Below are 21138 nucleotides of genomic sequence, written 5' to 3' on the forward strand. Positions count from 1 at the left end.
GCACACCCCCGTAATTATCATCTCGATCCTGGCGTATAATGTTAAAATCGTAGAAGTTAAGATCATCTTCAGAAGAAAGCCATGTTTCACAGAGTGCAAATATATCACAATCGGAGTTGTGAAGCAAAAACTTAAATGTGTCTAATTTAGGTGTTAGACTATGACAGTTCCACTGTAGCACAGTGATCATATCTTGTACCTCACTCGATGAATTATCCATCGAAAGATATGATCGAAGCAAGGAGGGGCCACGAAATAGTCAATTCCCTGAGATACTCTTCTATTGCGGGGAGAAAAAGGTCGAGTATGCCTCTGAATGAGTCTGAAACTCCGAGGGCATTGCATATGCGATCCACAAGGGCCGTAAAAGTTATCAGTCCTCGCTTGGCCCCGGGGGTTTTCGAGGAAGAGCGAGGGACTTCAGTAGCTTTTTTCTTGCTATCTTGTCTAGAGCTTCTTTTTGAAGTATATTTAATCGGTGGAGGCGGGGGCGGCAGATCTTTGCTGCAACACGGAACGGAAGCATCAAAGACCTGTTTCTTCGGCAATTTCAAATTTGCCCCACCTCCTTTTGAATTAGGCAAACTTTTGAGGGAAGATTTCATTACCTTTCGGCGCAGTCCCGGAGAAGATTGAGACTTTCGTTTACCGGGTGCGTGTACCTCCGAAGAATCTCCCCCATCGGTTTCGTCGTCGTTCGCTTCATCGGAAGACAACTCTTGAAAAGAGTTACCAACTGGGATGGCTGATGAAGACTCTTTTGCGGACGGATTTAAAGATTTTACCATTTCCGCGTATGTCTTCTTGGAGCGCTTCACAATTGAGCGACTCTCATTTCGAATGCGTCTTTTATAAGCCGGGCATTTCTGCAGGTCATGAAGTTCCTCGCGACAGTAGCTACATTTTTCGGCTTCCTGTGTGCAAGCATCTTCCAAGTGAGCTTGGTTGCATTTGCCACAACGGGGCTTGTTGTCGCAATAGCTAGCACTGTGGCCAAGCTGCTTGCAGTTGGTACAATTGAATACCTTCGGCACGTAAAGACGCACTGGGTAAAAAGCACTGTCAATACAAACAAATTTCGGGAGGACGGAACCGGGGAAAGTCACTCGAAACGAGGCTGACGGCGAAAACACTTTCTTATTTCCTTCCATGGAAACTGATTGTAATTGTTTACAATCCAGTATAGCCACATCAGGAATGGACCGGTTCTCAAAGACGCCTTTGCCAGTCTTAGTGTCTTCGCATGTTAGACTCGCGTCGATAATTTTCCCTTCCACCTCGACTTCTCGTGCCGGCACATAGACGCAATATTCCACAGTAAAAGCCTCATGCTGAGCAATTTCATTCGCTGCTTTGTAACTAGGTGCAGTTACACGCAACTTGGATTCTTTCACTTGGTGAATAACGGTCCCAGGATATTTACGCGTCAGCTCCCGAGAAATCGAGAGCACGTTCAAAATCTTCTTTTTGCGCCGGAAATAGACAACCCAAGGCCCAGCCGAAGACGGTTGATAGAACCGCGTTCGAGCAACGAGATCTCTAGGAGGCGTATCGCCTCCATCCGATTCATCCATGCGGAAAAAAGCTTAACCGCAACCAAATGAAGAAAAAAAAAAAAAATTATAAAAAAAAAACAAAAACAAAAAAAAAATATGTGTAAAAAAAATTATTAATCAGTGGACTATTTTGTACACACCTCCCCTAAATGGGTAAATCAAATTCACAAAAAAAAAGAAAAAAAAAATAACCAATCAGTGGGCTATTTTGTACCCAACTCCCCTATACGGGCAAAATAGCACCGGGAGAGAGACAGAGGAGAAGCGAAAAACAACCTTGAACTCAACACTGTTGTTCGGAGATGCGAAAGCAATTCAATAGATAATGTATACTTATCCGTTCTACAGCAGGAGAACGTCCACGCGCCGTAGGTAGTAGACCGACCGGGTCGGCCTTCTGCCTTGTTGTTGTTCTCGGTGCGGGAGAAAAATCAATCACCGATAATTGATGATGGGCGATGATTTTATTGCGGTGGAACGATACTAGTTTCACTAGTTCGCTTCCTTCGCAAAGCGCAATCGTCTAAGCACTCACTTTGCACAAAACTGAAACTTGTTTAACTCACTAATTAAACCAAAAACCCACGCGGGCGGTGGGGAAAAAGGCCTAAATGAACTCTGCAAAAAGTGCCGTACGATGAGACCGGGATCCTGTCGACCGACTCGTTCAAGCGCTAAGCAAGGAATGATTTCATTCATTTCGATCACCGTCATTTCAACATGTTGAAGTGGTAGTGTATTAAGACGGGTCTCTTAATCAGAAGGTTCATGGATCGAATCTTGCTCTAGCCTTTATTTTTATTGTTTTTAATGTTGTTGATCATAAAGGGATGCGCGACTCATGATTTTAGGCATTTGATTCATGATTCCGAGCAATCTGCAACAAAAACATTACACGTTATGGAAATCTGACTCATGATATCATGAGTACACCATGTATTTTCATAAGCTGAAAACAATCTGAAATCATGATATCATGAGTCATAGCGCTTGAGACTGTGTAAAAACTATTAATTATTTTAATTATTCATACTACAGAATGATTGTATGTATTTGAAAACACTCCAAAATGGCATCCGGTATTGAAATAATGCGTTAATGTATTTAAAATCGACTATTTTGACAGTTACGCCTTTAAAAAGGCATAATTCAAATTTCCGACTAACGATTCAAAACAAAAAAAAAATCTGCCCAGAGGTGTAGAATAAGTATAAAAACCATTTGGCATTAAATGTTTAGATGGTTATTTTTATTTGATTATCACGTGATGTTACTTGATTTTATTTGTACACGAACTTCAAGCTCTTTTATCCTTTGAGGAGACAAACATGAATTCTGGGACAGAACTATATGTTTATTGGAATTTAGTTTGATATGCGTACATAGACACCAACTTGTGACGTAGTTGGGGGCAAAGCTCTCCAAAAGTGAACCAAATGTAATGTGTTCCGATCAAATGTACTTCTTTTCACATGAATATTAGGGTTTATTGCATCGGTTTTGTTTGCAATTGTGGGTTTTTGGAAGGTCTCGTTCGAAACTATGTCACAAGTTAGCGCCTATGTATGAGTATGAGAATTTATGATCGTACAATTCGTAATTGCTGCTCCGTGATTGACCAGAGCAATCTAATATGTGCACTGCATTAGGGTGTAGCTCACCATTAGGCAACCATTGTTTCTAGAGACCGAAGAAGCTTCTGCATCTCCACAGTTGTCATGGGAAAGATATTGAGTTAGTGGGATAAGATAAGGCTCGAGGAGTCACCAAAGATTGTTGATGCGATTCATGATGTATTCACGACTAATCGGATTCGCGACATTATTTGATATCCGCCGCAGGAGCAAGCAACAAGATAAAAGATAAAACACTACTCTTTGAATTTATAGAAATTTTGCTCTCTATGTTTGAAAAGGTTTGTGATATTGTGAATAGAAACTTCTGATGCTGCTCTTTGATTGTGCTCTTCAATGTTTTATTTTATCCATTATTTTTGCTTCATCACGATTCTCAAAATATTTGGCACTTTTACCATATGTGTTTATAACGTTTTTATTTTGTTTAACTTTTCATGATTCAATTTCTTTTTTTAAAGAGGGGTTTTTACGTCTCTACTTTACAACTTTCCAGGCTTCAAAATTATTTAAATGACACTACTTTGAAATTGACATTATCTTACAAGTTTAACGGAATTCACGACCAACAGCTTACTCTAGAAGTACTGGCTTAATATCTACTGAGCTAGTAAAATGCCGTCATTCCAAGTTACCATACACTCAACTAAACGAGCCTCAGCTGGTGTACATGTGCCTGGACAAAGAGATACAATCCAACGACCAGCGAAACACTGAGCTGCAACTGAACTCCCCCGTTGTAGAACCCTCCGTACACCTGCAGGTTGGCCGTTTCGATACTATGCTTGCAGTAGTCCCCATCGTAGATCCAACCAACATATTCATTCGTACGGAGATTCTCATTCCGCAGCCACTCCTCCAGCGGTCTGAAGTACTCCCGTAGTGCTGTGCCATCGAGCCGGCCTTCGCCAATTACCTCCTGAAGAACCTGCTGCCACGGTTGAGATGCACCTCGTTCCATCAATTGCCTGGCAGAATGAGGGAGAACGAAAACGAAATTGAAATCGTTAGAAATGTGCTAAACCGATGAAACGCTGCAATAGATCATGTCAAAATTATGCCTTGTCGAGCGTAGTGGTTATGAGGTTTTTTTTTTCGCAACGCTCGCAGCTCTCTTCTGCTGGACTGACCAGTCAGAGTGCACCTACAACACCGCGGCGCAGAGAGGAGTAACTAGAAGACATTTACGGCCAGAACTACGAAATTGGAAAATTTAGATATTTTGTCCTGCTATATTTTTTTATCATGGCCAATAATATGCCGTATGTTGTGTTAACATTTAGGAGATATCGAAATACATATATAACATGTGAGATTATTTCAATAAGAGTTATTTGAAATAATTGCCCCTCTGTTTCCTAGAATTAACCAAATATTTGTTTTAACTGTAAATATTTTTATAAAAGTGATATAAAATTTACATCAAATTATTGTTTATGAACAGCTTCTGCATTTTAGTTTAGCTATTGATGTAGGGGAAGTTATGGCCATAGTGGTTCTGTATTTGGCCATATGTGAAATTTCTATAATTTTCATATTTTTTTATCTGTTTTAATGTTTTAACATTAGGATTTATCTTATATCTTATTGCTACAGCACACAAAACTTTTCAAAATGTAGAGAGATACAAGTTATCACGTATGGCGAAATAAGGAATTACTATATGTATAACTGGTACACTAACCCTAGTAAGTATATAACTGGTCGAAACACATTTACGCCATAAAACAGTACAACTGAACAGGTTATGGACAATAATTCTTAAACTATCACAAATAGCTTCAAAACGTCTCCCAAGGAACATCGGAATAGCTTCAAACCTAGATCACCAATGACTAATATCAACACGGATTCTTAACCTTCCGCGGATGTTAAGAAAAACAACTTAATAAGATACTGGGGTCATTATGACCCAGAAATGTATACCCCTATAAATCAGCGAAATATCAACCGAATAATGAAATTTATGCCGCATTCGAAAGATATGCTCCTCAAGATTCTGATCACTACCTGGAATACCGGTTCCGGATCCAGTGGCCACCGGGAATCGGCTACGAAGGGGACCATGTTGGCCACGTGGAATTTCAGTACACTCAGTCCAGAAATCTGCAGTCATCACCAAATTGTATAAGATGCAGGCCATATAGGAATGTACTGTCTTCGGCAAACTTGCTTCGGGGACCAAGAACTTCCACATGGGATACAATTTAGTTCAGAACTCGACCGCTGCGTGGCGCTAGCGTCGATATGAACTTCCGGTAGGAGCTAATTATGCGATAACTCGAGAATGCGAACACATAGAAGGATGCTGTCTTCGGCAAAGTTGCTCAGGAGGATAAGGACTTTCACATGAGATACAATTTAGTTCAGAACTCGACCACCGCGTGGCGCTAGCGTCGATATGGACTTCCGGTAGAGGCTAATTATGCGATAACTCGAGAATGCGAACACATAGAAGGATGCTGTCTTCGGCAAAGTTGCTCAGGAGGATAAGGACTTTCACATGAGATACAATTTAGTTCAGAACTCGACCACCGCGTGGCGCTAGCGTCGATATGAACTTCCGGTAGGAGCTAATTATGCGATAACTCGAGATTGCGAGCACATAGAAGGATGCAGTCTTCAGCAAAGTTGCTCAGGAGGATAAGAACTTCCTTTTGAGATACAATTTAGTTCAGAACTCGACCGCTGCGTGGCGCTAGCGTCGATATGAACTTCCGGTAGGAGCTAATTATGCGATAACTCGAGATTGCGAGCACATAGAAGGATGCAGTCTTCAGCAAAGTTGCTCAGGAGGATAAGAACTTCCTTTTGAGATACAATTTAGTTCAGAACTCGACCGCTGCGTGGCGCTAGCGTCGATACGAACTTCCGGTAGAGGCTAATTATGCGATAACTCGAGATTGCGAGCACATGGAAGGATGCTGTCTTCGGCAAAGTTGCTCAAGAGGATAAGGACTTTCACATGAGATACAATTTAGTTCAGAACTCGACCACCGCGTGGCGCTAGCGTCGATATGAACTTCCGGTAGGAGCTAATTATGCGATAACTCGAGATTGCGGGCACATAGAAGGATGCAGTCTTCAGCAAAGTTGCTCAGGAGGATAAGAACTTCCTTTTGAGATACAATTTAGTTCAGAACTCGACCGCTGCGTGGCGCTAGCGTCGATATGAACTTCCGGTAGGAGCTAATTATGCGATAACTCGAGATTGCGAGCACATAGAAGGATGCAGTCTTCAGCAAAGTTGCTCAGGAGGATAAGAACTTCCTTTTGAGATACAATTTAGTTCAGAACTCGACCGCTGCGTGGCGCTAGCGTCGATATGAACTTCCGGTAGGAGCTAATTATGCGATAACTCGAGATTGCGAGCACATAGAAGGATGCTGTCTTCGGCAAAGTTGCTCAGGAGGATAAGGACTTTCACATAAGATACAATTTAGTTCAGAACTCGACCACCGCGTGGCGCTAGCGTCGATATGAACTTCCGGTAGAGGCTAATTATGCGATAACTCGAGATTGCGAGCACATGGAAGGATGCTGTCTTCGGCAAAGTTGCTCAAGAGGATAAGGACTTTCACATGAGATACAATTTAGTTCAGAACTCGACCGCTGCGTGGCGCTAGCGTCGATACGAACTTCCGGTAGAGGCTAATTATGCGATAACTCGAGAATGCGAACACATAGAAGGATGCTGTCTTCGGCAAAGTTGCTCAGGAGGATAAGGACTTTCACATGAGATACAATTTAGTTCAGAACTCGACCACCGCGTGGCGCTAGCGTCGATATGAACTTCCGGTAGAGGCTAATTATGCGATAACTCGAGATTGCGAGCACATGGAAGGATGCTGTCTTCGGCAAAGTTGCTCAAGAGGATAAGGACTTTCACATGAGATACAATTTAGTTCAGAACTCGACCACCGCGTGGCGCTAGCGTCGATATGAACTTCCGGTAGGAGCTAATTATGCGATAACTCGAGATTGCGAGCACATAGAAGGATGCAGTCTTCAGCAAAGTTGCTCAGGAGGATAAGAACTTCCTTTTGAGATACAATTTAGTTCAGAACTCGACCGCTGCGTGGCGCTAGCGTCGATATGAACTTCCGGTAGGAGCTAATTATGCGATAACTCGAGATTGCGAGCACATAGAAGGATGCAGTCTTCAGCAAAGTTGCTCAGGAGGATAAGAACTTCCTTTTGAGATACAATTTAGTTCAGAACTCGACCGCTGCGTGGCGCTAGCGTCGATATGAACTTCCGGTAGGAGCTAATTATGCGATAACTCGAGATTGCGAGCACATAGAAGGATGCAGTCTTCAGCAAAGTTGCTCAGGAGGATAAGAACTTCCTTTTGAGATACAATTTAGTTCAGAACTCGACCGCTGCGTGGCGCTAGCGTCGATATGAACTTCCGGTAGGAGCTAATTATGCGATAACTCGAGATTGCGAGCACATGGAAGGATGCTGTCTTCGGCAAAGTTGCTCAAGAGGATAAGGACTTTCACATGAGATACAATTTAGTTCAGAACTCGACCACCGCGTGGCGCTAGCGTCGATATGAACTTCCGGTAGGAGCTAATTATGCGATAACTCGAGATTGCGAGCACATAGAAGGATGCAGTCTTCAGCAAAGTTGCTCAGGAGGATAAGAACTTCCTTTTGAGATACAATTTAGTTCAGAACTCGACCGCTGCGTGGCGCTAGCGTCGATATGAACTTCCGGTAGGAGCTAATTATGCGATAACTCGAGATTGCGAGCACATAGAAGGATGCAGTCTTCAGCAAAGTTGCTCAGGAGGATAAGAACTTCCTTTTGAGATACAATTTAGTTCAGAACTCGACCGCTGCGTGGCGCTAGCGTCGATATGAACTTCCGGTAGGAGCTAATTATGCGATAACTCGAGATTGCGAGCACATAGAAGGATGCTGTCTTCGGCAAAGTTGCTCAGGAGGATAAGGACTTTCACATGAGATACAATTTAGTTCAGAACTCGACCACCGCGTGGCGCTAGCGTCGATATGAACTTCCGGTAGAGGCTAATTATGCGATAACTCGAGATTGCGAGCACATGGAAGGATGCTGTCTTCGGCAAAGTTGCTCAAGAGGATAAGGACTTTCACATGAGATACAATTTAGTTCAGAACTCGACCGCTGCGTGGCGCTAGCGTCGATACGAACTTCCGGTAGAGGCTAATTATGCGATAACTCGAGAATGCGAACACATAGAAGGATGCTGTCTTCGGCAAAGTTGCTCAGGAGGATAAGGACTTTCACATGAGATACAATTTAGTTCAGAACTCGACCACCGCGTGGCGCTAGCGTCGATATGAACTTCCGGTAGAGGCTAATTATGCGATAACTCGAGATTGCGAGCACATGGAAGGATGCTGTCTTCGGCAAAGTTGCTCAAGAGGATAAGGACTTTCACATGAGATACAATTTAGTTCAGAACTCGACCACCGCGTGGCGGTAGCGTCGATACGAACTTCCGGTAGAGGCTAATTATGCGATAACTCGAAATTGCGAGCACATAGAAGGATACAGTCTTCAGCAAAGTTGCTCAGGAGGATAAGAACTTCCTTTTGAGATACAATTTAGTTCAGAACTCGACCGCTGCGTGGCGCTAGCGTCGATATGAACTTCCGGTAGGAGCTAATTATGCGATAACTCGAGATTGCGAGCACATAGAAGGATGCTGTCTTCGGCAAAGTTGCTCAGGAGGATAAGGACTTTCACATGAGATACAATTTAGTTCAGAACTCGACCACCGCGTGGCGCTAGCGTCGATATGAACTTCCGGTAGGAGCTAATTATGCGATAACTCGAAATTGCGAGCACATAGAAGGATGCAGTCTTCAGCAAAGTTGCTCAGGAGGATAAGAACTTCCTTTTGAGATACAATTTAGTTCAGAACTCGACCGCTGCGTGGCGCTAGCGTCGATATGAACTTCCGGTAGGAGCTAATTATGCGATAACTCGAGATTGCGAGCACATAGAAGGATGCAGTCTTCAGCAAAGTTGCTCAGGAGGATAAGAACTTCCTCATGAGATACAATTTAGTTCAGAACTCGACCGCTGCGTGGCGCTAGCGTCGATATGAACTTCCGGTAGGAGCTAATTATGCGATAACTCGAAATTGCGAGCACATAGAAGGATGCAGTCTTCAGCAAAGTTGCTCAGGAGGATAAGGACTTCCACATGAGATACAATTTAGTTCAGAACTCGACCACTGCGTGGCACTAGCGTCGATATGAACTTTCGGTAGGGGCTAATTATGCGATAACTCGAGATTGCGAGCACATAGAAGGATGTTGTCTTCGGCATAGTTGCTCAGGAGGATAAGGACTTTCACATGAGATACAATTTAGTTCAGAACTCGACCGCTGCGTGGCACTAGCGACGATATGAACTTCCGGTAGATGCTAATTATGCAATAACTCGAGATTGCGAGCACATAGAAAAATGCTGTCTTCGGCAAAGTTGCTCAGGAGGATAAGGACTTCCACATGAGATACAATTTAGTTCAGAACTCGACCACTGCGTGGCACTAGCGTCGATATGAACTTTCGGTAGGGGCTAATTATGCGATAACTCGAGATTGCGAGCACATAGAAGGATGTTGTCTTCGGCATAGTTGCTCAGGAGGATAAGGACTTTCACATGAGATACAATTTAGTTCAGAACTCGACCGCTGCGTGGCACTAGCGACGATATGAACTTCCGGTAGATGCTAATTATGCAATAACTCGAGATTGAGAGCACATAGAAGGATGTTGTCTTCGGCAAAGTTGCTCAGGAGGATAAGGACTTCCAAATGAGATACAATTTAGTTCAGCGCTAGCGTGGCGCTAGCGTCGATATGGACTTTCGGTAGAAATTACACAGATATTGTCCGTGCATCAGAATCATAGTCCCTACTTCTTCAAACTAGAGAATCAAATGAATGAAGGATTATGAAACAAATTGTTCAATTCGACTTCATTTTTTCCTTGTCTCGATCATTGTCAGATCATTCTCTGCAACTGGGGATCCGCGACTTGTCACTTGCAACAAGGTTTAAAATGTAACAAGGACTAATAAGTGTTCCTTTCATTACTCGAACATCCTGTTCTCTTCGTTTGAAGCAGTCATGACTAGGGTTCACTGGTATATCTTTTCTCCATAACGCACCACGAAACTATGACGTACCCGCGTTATGGATCATTTAGAAGGATGCTGTCTTCCACAAAGTTGCTCGACCACCCGGTGGATTTGACGTCGATTTGTATTTCCGATAGAGGTTAATTATTAGAGGGGGGTTTCACATTTTTTGAGCCCAAACACGACCCGTACCCGACTTACTTTATTTTTTTAAACCCGGACCCGACCCGTACTCAGACCTGACCCGAACTTGAAAAAAAAATCCGCTGTTCAAATCCGAATCTGACTCGAAACCTAAACATTTTTTGTAAGAAAAGACCTATTTTTAAAAATAGATAAATTCATCGTTTCTGATGCATAAGGAAGCTTTTTGGTTGTTACTCTTACCATAACTCTTACTAAAGTCCACCTAAATCCGAATTTTTACAAGCCCGATTCCGACGTACTCGAAAAAAATGTTCTAGCCTTCAAATCCGTCCCGCACCATTCGAGTTCGGGTTTGAAAACCCGAGACCCGACTTATAGAAGGATGCTGTCTGCGGTAAAATTGTTCGAGAGAATAAGGAATTAGTCATGAACATACGTTCAAAATTTAACCAGCATGTGGTGCTGGCGTCTATATGTATTTCCAGAAGGAACTCTTTTTTGAAGGTTTTATCTTCGGCAAAGTTGTTCAGTTTTTTTTTAATTCTGCGTAGTAAATATATGTTACGATATAAACTACAGTCGACTCTCCATAACTCGATATTCAAGGGACCATCGACTTATAGAATTTTGTTATAATAGAATATACCGACACAAAATCTTAGGAACAAATTTATGTATTTTCAATATTTTTATTATCATTTTTGTAAGAAAGCAATATTATTTTGTTGATAGCATTTTACAAACTATTATTTGAAAACATTTTTCGAAGTGCTCGAAAAATCACGTTATTTTTACTGACAATAGTTTTTATCATTTTCATGTCATAACAACTTGTAAGTATTTATTCACCTTCAAACAAAAATTAGATCACGTTTCCCCAAAAAATAAAAAGAATGAAATAAATATCGAGTTATGGAGAGAAATTCACATCTTACGTAACATCAACTTGTGGAGATATCGAGTTACAGAAAATCCATCTAGTTATAGAGTATATCGGGTTATAGAATATCGAGTTATGGAAAGTCGATTGTATATAATATAAAATGAGCTCTATGATATGATATGAACTATATTGTACTCACTTCTAAAATTCCAACAAGAGTTCAGATACAGATAACGTCATGAAGTTGCAAAAACAATTACTTCTAATTTTCTTTAGAAGTTGTTGCAGTAACTGTGCACTTTAGTTTTTAATTGGATCCGGAGGAATCTTATGACTTTATACCAGTATTTCCTTCTGGATTTCCTCCAAAAAGTTATCTAGATCTCAAGACGTAGTTCACATCGGAGTTATTCAAAGGATATAGTCCAGTAACCTTAAATGATTTGTATGATGGATTCTACAGTTATTTACCGAGAGCTCATCCGATGGAATACAAACCCATGCCCTTCTGTCCTCATCTTCTCGAAATATCTCCAGAGACTCTCCCAAAGATTTTTCCAGGAAATCTTTCGAAGATTCCTCCAAGTATTTTACCAGAAAATAATCCAAGCTATTCTGTACCTTAATCTCTACAATGATTTCTTCTGGGGTTCCCTAGGACTTTTGCCAGAGATTCTTTCAGGAAGAACTCTTGTTTGCCATGCATGGAATAGCTTCCTCCAGGGAGTTGACATGGAATTTTTACAAGGATTCCTACAAAAAAAAAATATGGTTAAGGATTTCTTTAGAGATTTCGCAAAGGTTTCCAGCAGAAATGTCTTTAGTGATTCCTTCATAGAATCCTCCAGAAAAATCTTTATTGGGATTGGGATTTCAGGAGTTTTTCCAAGGATTCCTCCAGGATTCGTTTCAGGAATACTTCGAAATTTCTCCGGCGATTCCTCCAGGGATTTTTTAAGTTATTTCTTCTAGTATTCCTCTATAAAATTTTCCACAGACTTTTGCAAGGATTTCTCTAGGAAAATGTCTTCAAGGATTCTTGCACAGATATCTTCAAGGCTTTTTTCAGGAATTCCTCCAGGAGTAACACTTAAAACAATTTCTTCAAGGATTACTAAAGATCTTTCTCTAATGACATCTGCAGAAATTTTTCCGAGGATTCCTCCACGGATACATACAAAAATATCCCCAAGCAGTTCTCTCAAGATTCGTTATTCCGGGATTCCTCCAGGGATGATTCTACGAGGAAATTCTACAAGGATTCCACAAGGAATTTCTGCAGGTGTTCTAATATTCACGAATTCCTCAAGGAAATTTCATGAAACGCCTCAAGAATTTCTTAAGATAATCTTCCAGGGATTCCCCAAGAATTTCTCCAGGGATTCGTACTGGGTCTTCAATAATACTCCATGGATTCCCCCAAGAGTTCTTCTTGAAATTTCTCTAGAGATTCTCCCATTAATTCCTGCTAGAATATTATCAGAACTTATGCTAAAAATTTCTCCATGGATTTCATTAAAAAAAAAATCTCTACATATCCTACAGTAAAATCTCTATAATTTTTTTTTTTAAATCTATTCACGGATTTCTTTAGATATTTCTCCTTAGATTTTTCGAGAAATTTTTCTATTTTAATACTCCTATAAGGATTCTTTCAGGGATTTATCCAACAAAAATCTACAGGGGTTTTTCCAGCAAAAAATCTACAGGGGTTTTTCCAGGGATTTCTCTAGCGATTCCACCTGCAAAATTTCTACATCGATTCTTCCTAGGATACGTCCATTCATCAGTGATTCCTCCAAAGATGTCTCCAAGAGTCCTTCATGGATGCCTACACTGCCCATATCTGCATATTTGTCACATTCGACATTTTTGACAAATTGAAGTTAATACCATGGAGAGTCATCAAATGATAAATACTTTCGATCAACTTACTGAAATATGTGAGATTGTTCTAGAAAATTCGATAAAAAAAAACCAAGTTGTTTTGTCACATTGGTAATTATAACCGCATAACAGTAACATTGAGATTATAAATGAGCCTCGTAATGTAACAGCAATGAAATTTCTACCAGAATTATTTTCTGACTATTCACCTAGTATGCGATATGAGTTGTACAAAATATCAGCCTCAAATAAGCACTTTTGAGTTCCTGGTAATTTTTAGTAATTTTAGTTTCCTCCCATACTGTCATCAAATGTACTCTTGGTATTCCATTTACTCAATGCCTACTTTTGTCGAATGTTACAAATATGCAGTTATGGGCAGAACATGAGTCTATCCAAAGACTCCTACAGAGATTTCTCTATGCAAATCTTTACAGGAATTCCTGAAGAGATTTCTCCAGCTTTTTCTTCAGGAATTTCTCCAAGGATCGCTTCAGAAAAACCTCTACATGGTTTCCTGTAGATATCGTTTCAGGAATGAACTGGTAGAGATTTGACTGTATAAATAAATGAAATATGAGTTTCGTCTACGCAGTCTTCATCATAAATAGAACGTTGAAAAAAATAAAGACTGCGTAACTGAAAAGCATGTATGCTGTTCCGGGGATTTTTGTAAGGAATTTCTCCAGAGCTTTCCTCGAGAATCCCTCCTTGGGCTCTTGCAAGAATTTCTCCAGCGACCCCTATAAGAACTCCTAAAATAATTTCTTGTAAAATCCCCAATTGAATGGTAAATTCTTCTCTGGAATAATTCGTTATAGAATTTCGGAGCGATCCCTGGAGGAAATCTTAGAAGTAAATCCTAGAGGAATCTTGAGAGGACTACCAGCGGAATGTCTGGAGAATTCACTGTGGAAATATTTTAAGTAATCCTTGAAGAAATGTTACTTAGAGAAACCTCTGACATTCTGCAAAAATCTCTGTAGAGATCTTCTTGGGGGAATCCTTAGGGGAATCTCTTATTTTTATTAGAGGAATATCAGGAGAAATCGCTTGAAGAATCTTTGGAAAAATCGCTGGAGAAGTGCTTGAAGTAATCTATGCAATAATTCCTGGAAAACTTCCCTGAGGATGGATTAATTCCCGGAGAAATCTATCTGGAGTGAATTCTTCAGAGTTTTTGCAATTCCCTCACAGGTATTTTTTTTTATTGAATTCTTCTACGATCTGATTTTAAAATTGTTTTCGGTATTTCTCAAGTTATTATTTTTGGATTTGACGGAATAATAGTCTGATTTTTTTTCTAAAGGATAATTTTGAATATGCTTAAGAGGATTTTTTAAAAACACTTCAGAGTAGTTTTTAATAATGCGTCCCAATGAAGCTATTTTTGAAATTCCTCCAGCTGTTCTTTCTAGTATAAGTCCATAAAATATTTCCAACATTCGTTCGAGTTAATGTATGAATTCCTCCACGGTCATTTATTCAATTGTTCCAGAAATCTACTGAAGGTCTCCTCGAAGTTCTACATGAGTCTAATTTGATTCTTCTAATCCTTTATTATAGAATTCTACGAGAAATTTGGATTTTTGGGATTTTTTCATTGGCGTTTGCGAAATTGCTTAATTATTTTACAAATCTGACGAAATTTTTCTGAGTTCTTCCTGCCAATATTGTTATCATACAAAACCTGTATGCAAATTCTTGTTGAAATTTCTGCAGAAGCTGATTCAAAAGAAATGTCCAGAAGTTAACGGAGAAGAATGTTTTATGTTGGCGTTACTATCCTGTTAATTATTTTTACTTACGCAAAAATAATTGATTCTGAATCAAATCAACTACTTCAGCACTAAATTTTACGTTAAATCAAATTCACACACTCTATTGATTTTACAGTGATACCTCCATGAGTCGATGTTCCATGACTCGATATCGACTCATGGGACCATAGTAAAAACAAACTTTCATGGTTACTATGATGGTCCCTAGAAGCTGCTATCCAAAGGAAAGCTGTTCCATGACCCGATATTTCCATGAGTCGATGGTCCCTTCAATATCAACTCATGGAGGTTTCACTGTACTATAAACTTTTAATTATTTCAAAAATAATATTGATAATTATCACTATCCGAACACATTCACATCTTTATACTTCAAGTCATGCTCGAAAATCTACTTACTCTAACTTGCGAAGAAAAGTATAGGTGATTAGATAATCACAACTCAAGCAGAAGATTACGTTCAAATTAAAGTTTATGACGTGCACTTTTTTAAGTAGGGGTAAGAAAATGTAGGAAGTTTCTTATGAAATGTGCTCAAGAGTTTCTTTCGGAATTCTATCTCTTATTTCTTCTAGGGATACGCCACAGAATTTTTTTTTCGGTGACATCCTTATAAATTATTTCCTAGGAGAGACACCCCCAGTACTACTCAAGGCGTAATTTTATCAATTTATTTATTTATCCAATGATTTTAAAAATTACTCCTTAAATTACTGTTTAGGTCTTTTTGGAGTTTTTCACGAATTTCTTTCAGCAATTTATTTCTTTGTTTTCATTAAAAATTAGTCACGTGGTGGTCGTGTTCTAAACTAAATTGTGTCTCATGTGGAAGTCCTTATCCTCATGAACAACTTTGCCGAAGACATCATCCTTCTATGTGCTCGCAATCTCGTGTTATCGCATAATTAGCCTCTACCGAAAGTCCATATCGACGCTAGCGCTACGCGGTGATCGAGTTCTGAACTAAATTGTATCTTATGTGGAAGTCCTTACCCTCATGAACAACTTTGCCGAAGACTGCATCCTTCTATGTGCTCGCAATCTCGAGTTATCGCATAATTAGCTCCTACCGGAAGTTCATAGCAACACCAACGCCACGCAGCGGTCGAGCTCTGAACTAAATTGTATCTCATGTGGAAGTCCTTATCCTCATGAACAACTTTGCCGAAGACTGCATCTTTCTATGTGCTCGCAATCTCGTGTTATCGCATAATTAGCCCTTACCGAAAGTTCATATCGACACTAGCGCCACGCGGTGGTCGAGTTCTGAACTAAATTGTATCTCATGTGGAAGTCCTTATCCTCCTGAACAACTTTGCCGAAGACAGCATCCTTCTATGTGCTCGCAATCTCGAGTTATCGCATAATTAGCTCCTACCGGAAGTTCTGAACTCTGAACTAAATTGTATCCCATGTGAAAGTCCTTATTATCCTGAGCAACTTTGTCGAAGACAGCATCCTTCTATGTGCTCGCAATCTCGTGTTATCGCATAATTAGCCCTTACCGAAAGTTCATATCGACACTAGCGCCACGCGGTGGTCGAGTTCTGAACTAAATTGTATCTCATGTGGAAGTCCTTATCCTCCTGAGCAACTTTGCCGAAGACAGCATCCTTCTATGTACTCGCAATCTCGAGTTATCGCATAATTAGCCCTTACTGAAAGTCCATATCGACGCTAGCGCCACGCGGTGGTCGAGTTCTAAACTAAATTGTATCTCATGTGGAAGTCCTTATCCTCCTGAGCAACTTTGCCGAAGACAGCATCCTTCTATGTGCTCGCAATCTCGAGTTATCGCATAATAAGCCCTTACCGAAAGCCCATATCGACACTAGCGCCACGCGGTGGTCGAGTTCTGAACTAAATTGTATCTTATGTGGAAGTCCTTACCCTCATGAACAACTTTGCCGAAGACTGCATCTTTCTATGTGCTCGCAATCTCGAGTTATCGCATAATTAGCTCCTACCGGAAGTTCATATCGACGCTAGCGCCACGCAGCGGTCGAGTTCTGAACTAAATTGTATCTCATGAGGAAGTGCTTATCCTCCCTAGCAACTTTGCCGAAGACAGCATCCTTCTATGTGCTCGCAATCTCGAGTTATCGCATAATTAGCCCTTACCGAAAGTTCATATCGACACTAGCGCCACGCGGTGGTCGAGTTCTGAACTAAATTGTATCTCATGTGGAAGTCCTTATCCTCCTGAGCAACTTTGCCGAAGACAGCATCCTTCTATGTACTCGCAATCTCGAGTTATCGCATAATTAGCCCTTACTGAAAGTCCATATCGACGCTAGCGCCACGCGGTGGTCGAGTTCTAAACTAAATTGTATCTCATGTGGAAGTCCTTATCCTCCTGAGCAACTTTGCCGAAGACAGCATCCTTCTATGTGCTCGCAATCTCGAGTTATCGCATAATAAGCCCTTACCGAAAGCCCATATCGACACTAGCGCCACGCAGCGGTCGAGTTCTGAACTAAATTGTATCTCATGAGGAAGTGCTTATCCTCCCTAGCAACTTTGCCGAAGACAGCATCCTTCTATGTGCTCGCAATCTCGAGTTATCGCATAATTAGCTCCTACCGGAAGTTCATAGCAACGCCAACGCCACGCAGCGGTCGAGCTCTGAACTAAAGTGTATCTTATGTGGAAGTCCTTATCCTCCTGAGCAACTTTGTCGAAGACAGCATCCTTCTATGTGCTCGCAATCTCGAGTTATCGCATAATTAGCCCTTACCGAAAGTGCATATCGACACTAGCGCCACGCGGTGGTCGAGTTCTGAACTAAATTGTATCTTATGTGGCAGTCCTTACCCTCATGAACAACTTTGCCGAAGACTGCATCTTTCTATGTGCTCGCAATCTCGAGTTATCGCATAATTAGCTCCTACCGGAAGTTCATGTCGACGCTAGTGCCACGCAGCGGTCGAGTTCTGAACTAAATTGTATCTTATGTGGCAGTCCTTACCCTCATGAACAACTTTGCCGAAGACTGCATCTTTCTATGTGCTCGCAATCTCGAGTTATCGCATAATTAGCTCCTACCGGAAGTTCATGTCGACGCTAGTGCCACGCGGCGGTCGAGTTCTGAACTAAATTGTATCTTATGTGGCAGTCCTTACCCTCATGAACAACTTTGCCGAAGACTGCATCTTTCTATGTGCTCGCAATCTTGAGTTATCGCATAATTAGCTCCTACAGGAAGTTCATGTAAACGCTAGCGCCACGCAGCGGTCGAGTTCTGAACTAAATTGTATCTTATGTGGCAGTCCTTACCCTCATGAACAACTTTGCCGAAGACTGCATCTTTCTATGTGCTCGCAATCTCGAGTTATCGCATAATTAGCTCCTACCGGAAGTTCATGTCGACGCTAGTGCCACGCAGCGGTCGAGTTCTGAACTAAATTGTATCTTATGTGGCAGTCCTTACCCTCATGAACAACTTTGCCGAAGACTGCATCTTTCTATGTGCTCGCAATCTCGAGTTATCGCATAATTAGCTCCTACCGGAAGTTCATGTCGACGCTAGTGTCACGCAGCGGTCGAGTTCTGAACTAAATTGTATCTTATGTGGCAGTCCTTACCCTCATGAACAACTTTGCCGAAGACTGCATCTTTCTATGTGCTCGCAATCTCGAGTTATCGCATAATTAGCCCTTACCGAAAGTCCATATCGACACTAGCGCCACGCGGTGGTCGAGTTCTGAACTAAATTGTATCTTATGTGGCAGTCCTTACCCTCATGAACAACTTTGCCGAAGACTGCATCTTTCTATGTGCTCGCAATCTTGAGTTATCGCATAATTAGCTCCTACAGGAAGTTCATGTAAACGCTAGCGCCACGCAGCGGTCGAGTTCTGAACTAAATTGTATCTTATGTGGCAGTCCTTACCCTCATGAACAACTTTGCCGAAGACTGCATCTTTCTATGTGCTCGCAATCTCGAGTTATCGCATAATTAGCTCCTACCGGAAGTTCATGTCGACGCTAGTGTCACGCAGCGGTCGAGTTCTGAACTAAATTTTATCTTATGTGGCAGTCCTTACCCTCATGAACAACTTTGCCGAAGACTGCATCTTTCTATGTGCTCGCAATCTCGAGTTATCGCATAATTAGCCCTTACCGAAAGTGCATATCGACACTAGCGCCACGCGGTGGTCGAGTTCTGAACTAAATTGTATCTTATGTGGCAGTCCTTACCCTCATGAACAACTTTGCCGAAGACTGCATCTTTCTATGTGCTCGCAATCTCGAGTTATCGCTTAATTAGCTCCTACCGGAAGTTCATGTCGACGCTAGTGTCACGCAGCGGTCGAGTTCTGAACTAAATTGTATCTTATGTGGCAGTCCTTACCCTCATGAGCAACTTTGCCGAAGACTGCATCTTTCTATGTGCTCGCAATCTCGAGTTATCGCATAATTAGCTCCTACCGGAAGTTCATGTCGACGCTAGTGTCACGCAGCGGTCGAGTTCTGAACTAAATTGTATCTTATGTGGCAGTCCTTACCCTCATGAACAACTTTGTCGAAGACAGCATCCTTCTATGTGCTCGCAATCTCGAGTTATCGCATAATTAGCCCTTACCGAAAGTGCATATCGACACTAGCGCCACGCGGTGGTCGAGTTCTGAACTAAATTGTATCTTATGTGGCAGTCCTTACCCTCATGAACAACTTTGCCGAAGACTGCATCTTTCTATGTGCTCGCAATCTCGAGTTATCGCATAATTAGCTCCTACAGGAAGTTCATATCGACGCTAGCGCCACGCAGCGGTCGAGTTCTGAACTAAATTGTATCTCATGAGGAAGTGCTTATCCTCCCTAGCAACTTTGCCGAAGACAGCATCCTTCTATGTGTTCGCATTCTCGAGTTATCACATAATTAGCCTCTACCGAAAGTCCATATCGACGCTAGCGCCACGCGGTGGTCGAGTTCTGAACTAAATTGTATCTCATGTGAAAGTCCTTATCCTCCTGAGCAACTTTGCCGAAGACAGCATCCTTCTATGTGCTCGCAATCTCGAGTTATCGCATAATTAGCTCCTGCCGGAAGTTCGTATCGACGCTAGCGCCACGCGGTGGTCGAGTTCTGAACTAAATTGTATCTCATGTGGAAGTTCTTGGTCCCCGAAGCAAGTTTGCTGGAGACAGTACATTCCTATATGGCCTGCATCTTATACAATTTGGTGATGACTGCAGATTTCTGGACTGAGTGTACTGAAATTCCACGTGGCCAACATGGTCCCCTTCGTAGCCGATTCCCGGTGGCCACTGGATCCGGAACCGGTATTCCAGGTAGTGATCAGAATCTTGAGGAGCATATCTTTCGAATGCGGCATAAATTTCATTATTCGGTTGATATTTCGCTGATTTATAGGGGTATACATTTCTGGGTCATAATGACCCCAGTATCTTATTAAGTTGTTTTTTTGTGGCGCCATCTTAGAATCACCTTAAGAAAAATTTTTTTTGGTCTTGCGCTTCGTTTCCACAAAATATTAAAAGTCAGGGAATTTCAGAAAGATCCGTTTGATAACAACAGAGATATTGCAGGTTGAAATTCGATTTTGGGTCATTATGACCCCAGTATCTAACTAAGGTTAAACTAGCAGAGTATATTGAAATCTTTTGAAAAAATGGTGCAAAAAATATCTAGAAACCAAAAAGTTATCGCGATTTGAATATATTTTTAGCGATAAAATATAAAGCTGTCGGTAGAGGGGTTAGGGACAGAAAATAATTTTGGCCATAATTGGCCCAAATTACTCCTGTATGTGGCATGGTGACTCGACTCTCCTCAAGTGTCGTCGCCGTGAACGACAACGTCGCCACTGAAACTTGCGCAATTTCACGTTGAATACCCATCATGATGAGTAGCCTCGTGAACGGAGCCGGTGAAGAATTGGGTTTCTGCGTGAGGGGTGACCGAACTGTTCTATAGTGGCATTGAATCGAATTCAATCGAATTCCAAAATTCCATCGAATACACCATTACTAGTCACGCAGTACTGGTTGCTGACGGTTCCTTCTAACAAAATTTGAAAACTTTGGCACAATTAATGGCATTGAGCATCCCTCGCACTTGGTGGTGCAATGCACGGAATCGATT

At 41.4% G+C, this 21138-nt stretch overlaps 1 protein-coding gene across 7 annotated transcripts in view; it reads right to left on the minus strand.

Annotated features, from left to right (window-relative positions):
* Window positions 1-3507: 3507 nt before the first annotated feature.
* Window positions 3508-21138, minus strand: part of LOC5575537 (angiotensin-converting enzyme) — a 527507-nt gene continuing 509876 nt past the window's right edge. For all 7 annotated transcript variants that reach the window (XM_021847779.1, XM_021847777.1, XM_021847774.1 and 4 more), the window contains exon 11: window positions 3508-4158. In XM_021847779.1, coding sequence (XP_021703471.1) covers window positions 3837-4158 — 322 coding nt within the window. In that variant the 3' untranslated portion in view covers window positions 3508-3836. The remainder of the gene's footprint in view (window positions 4159-21138) is intronic.

Source organism: Aedes aegypti, chromosome 2, assembly GCF_002204515.2.
Source record: "Aedes aegypti strain LVP_AGWG chromosome 2, AaegL5.0 Primary Assembly, whole genome shotgun sequence".
NCBI lineage: Eukaryota > Metazoa > Arthropoda > Insecta > Diptera > Culicidae > Aedes > Aedes aegypti.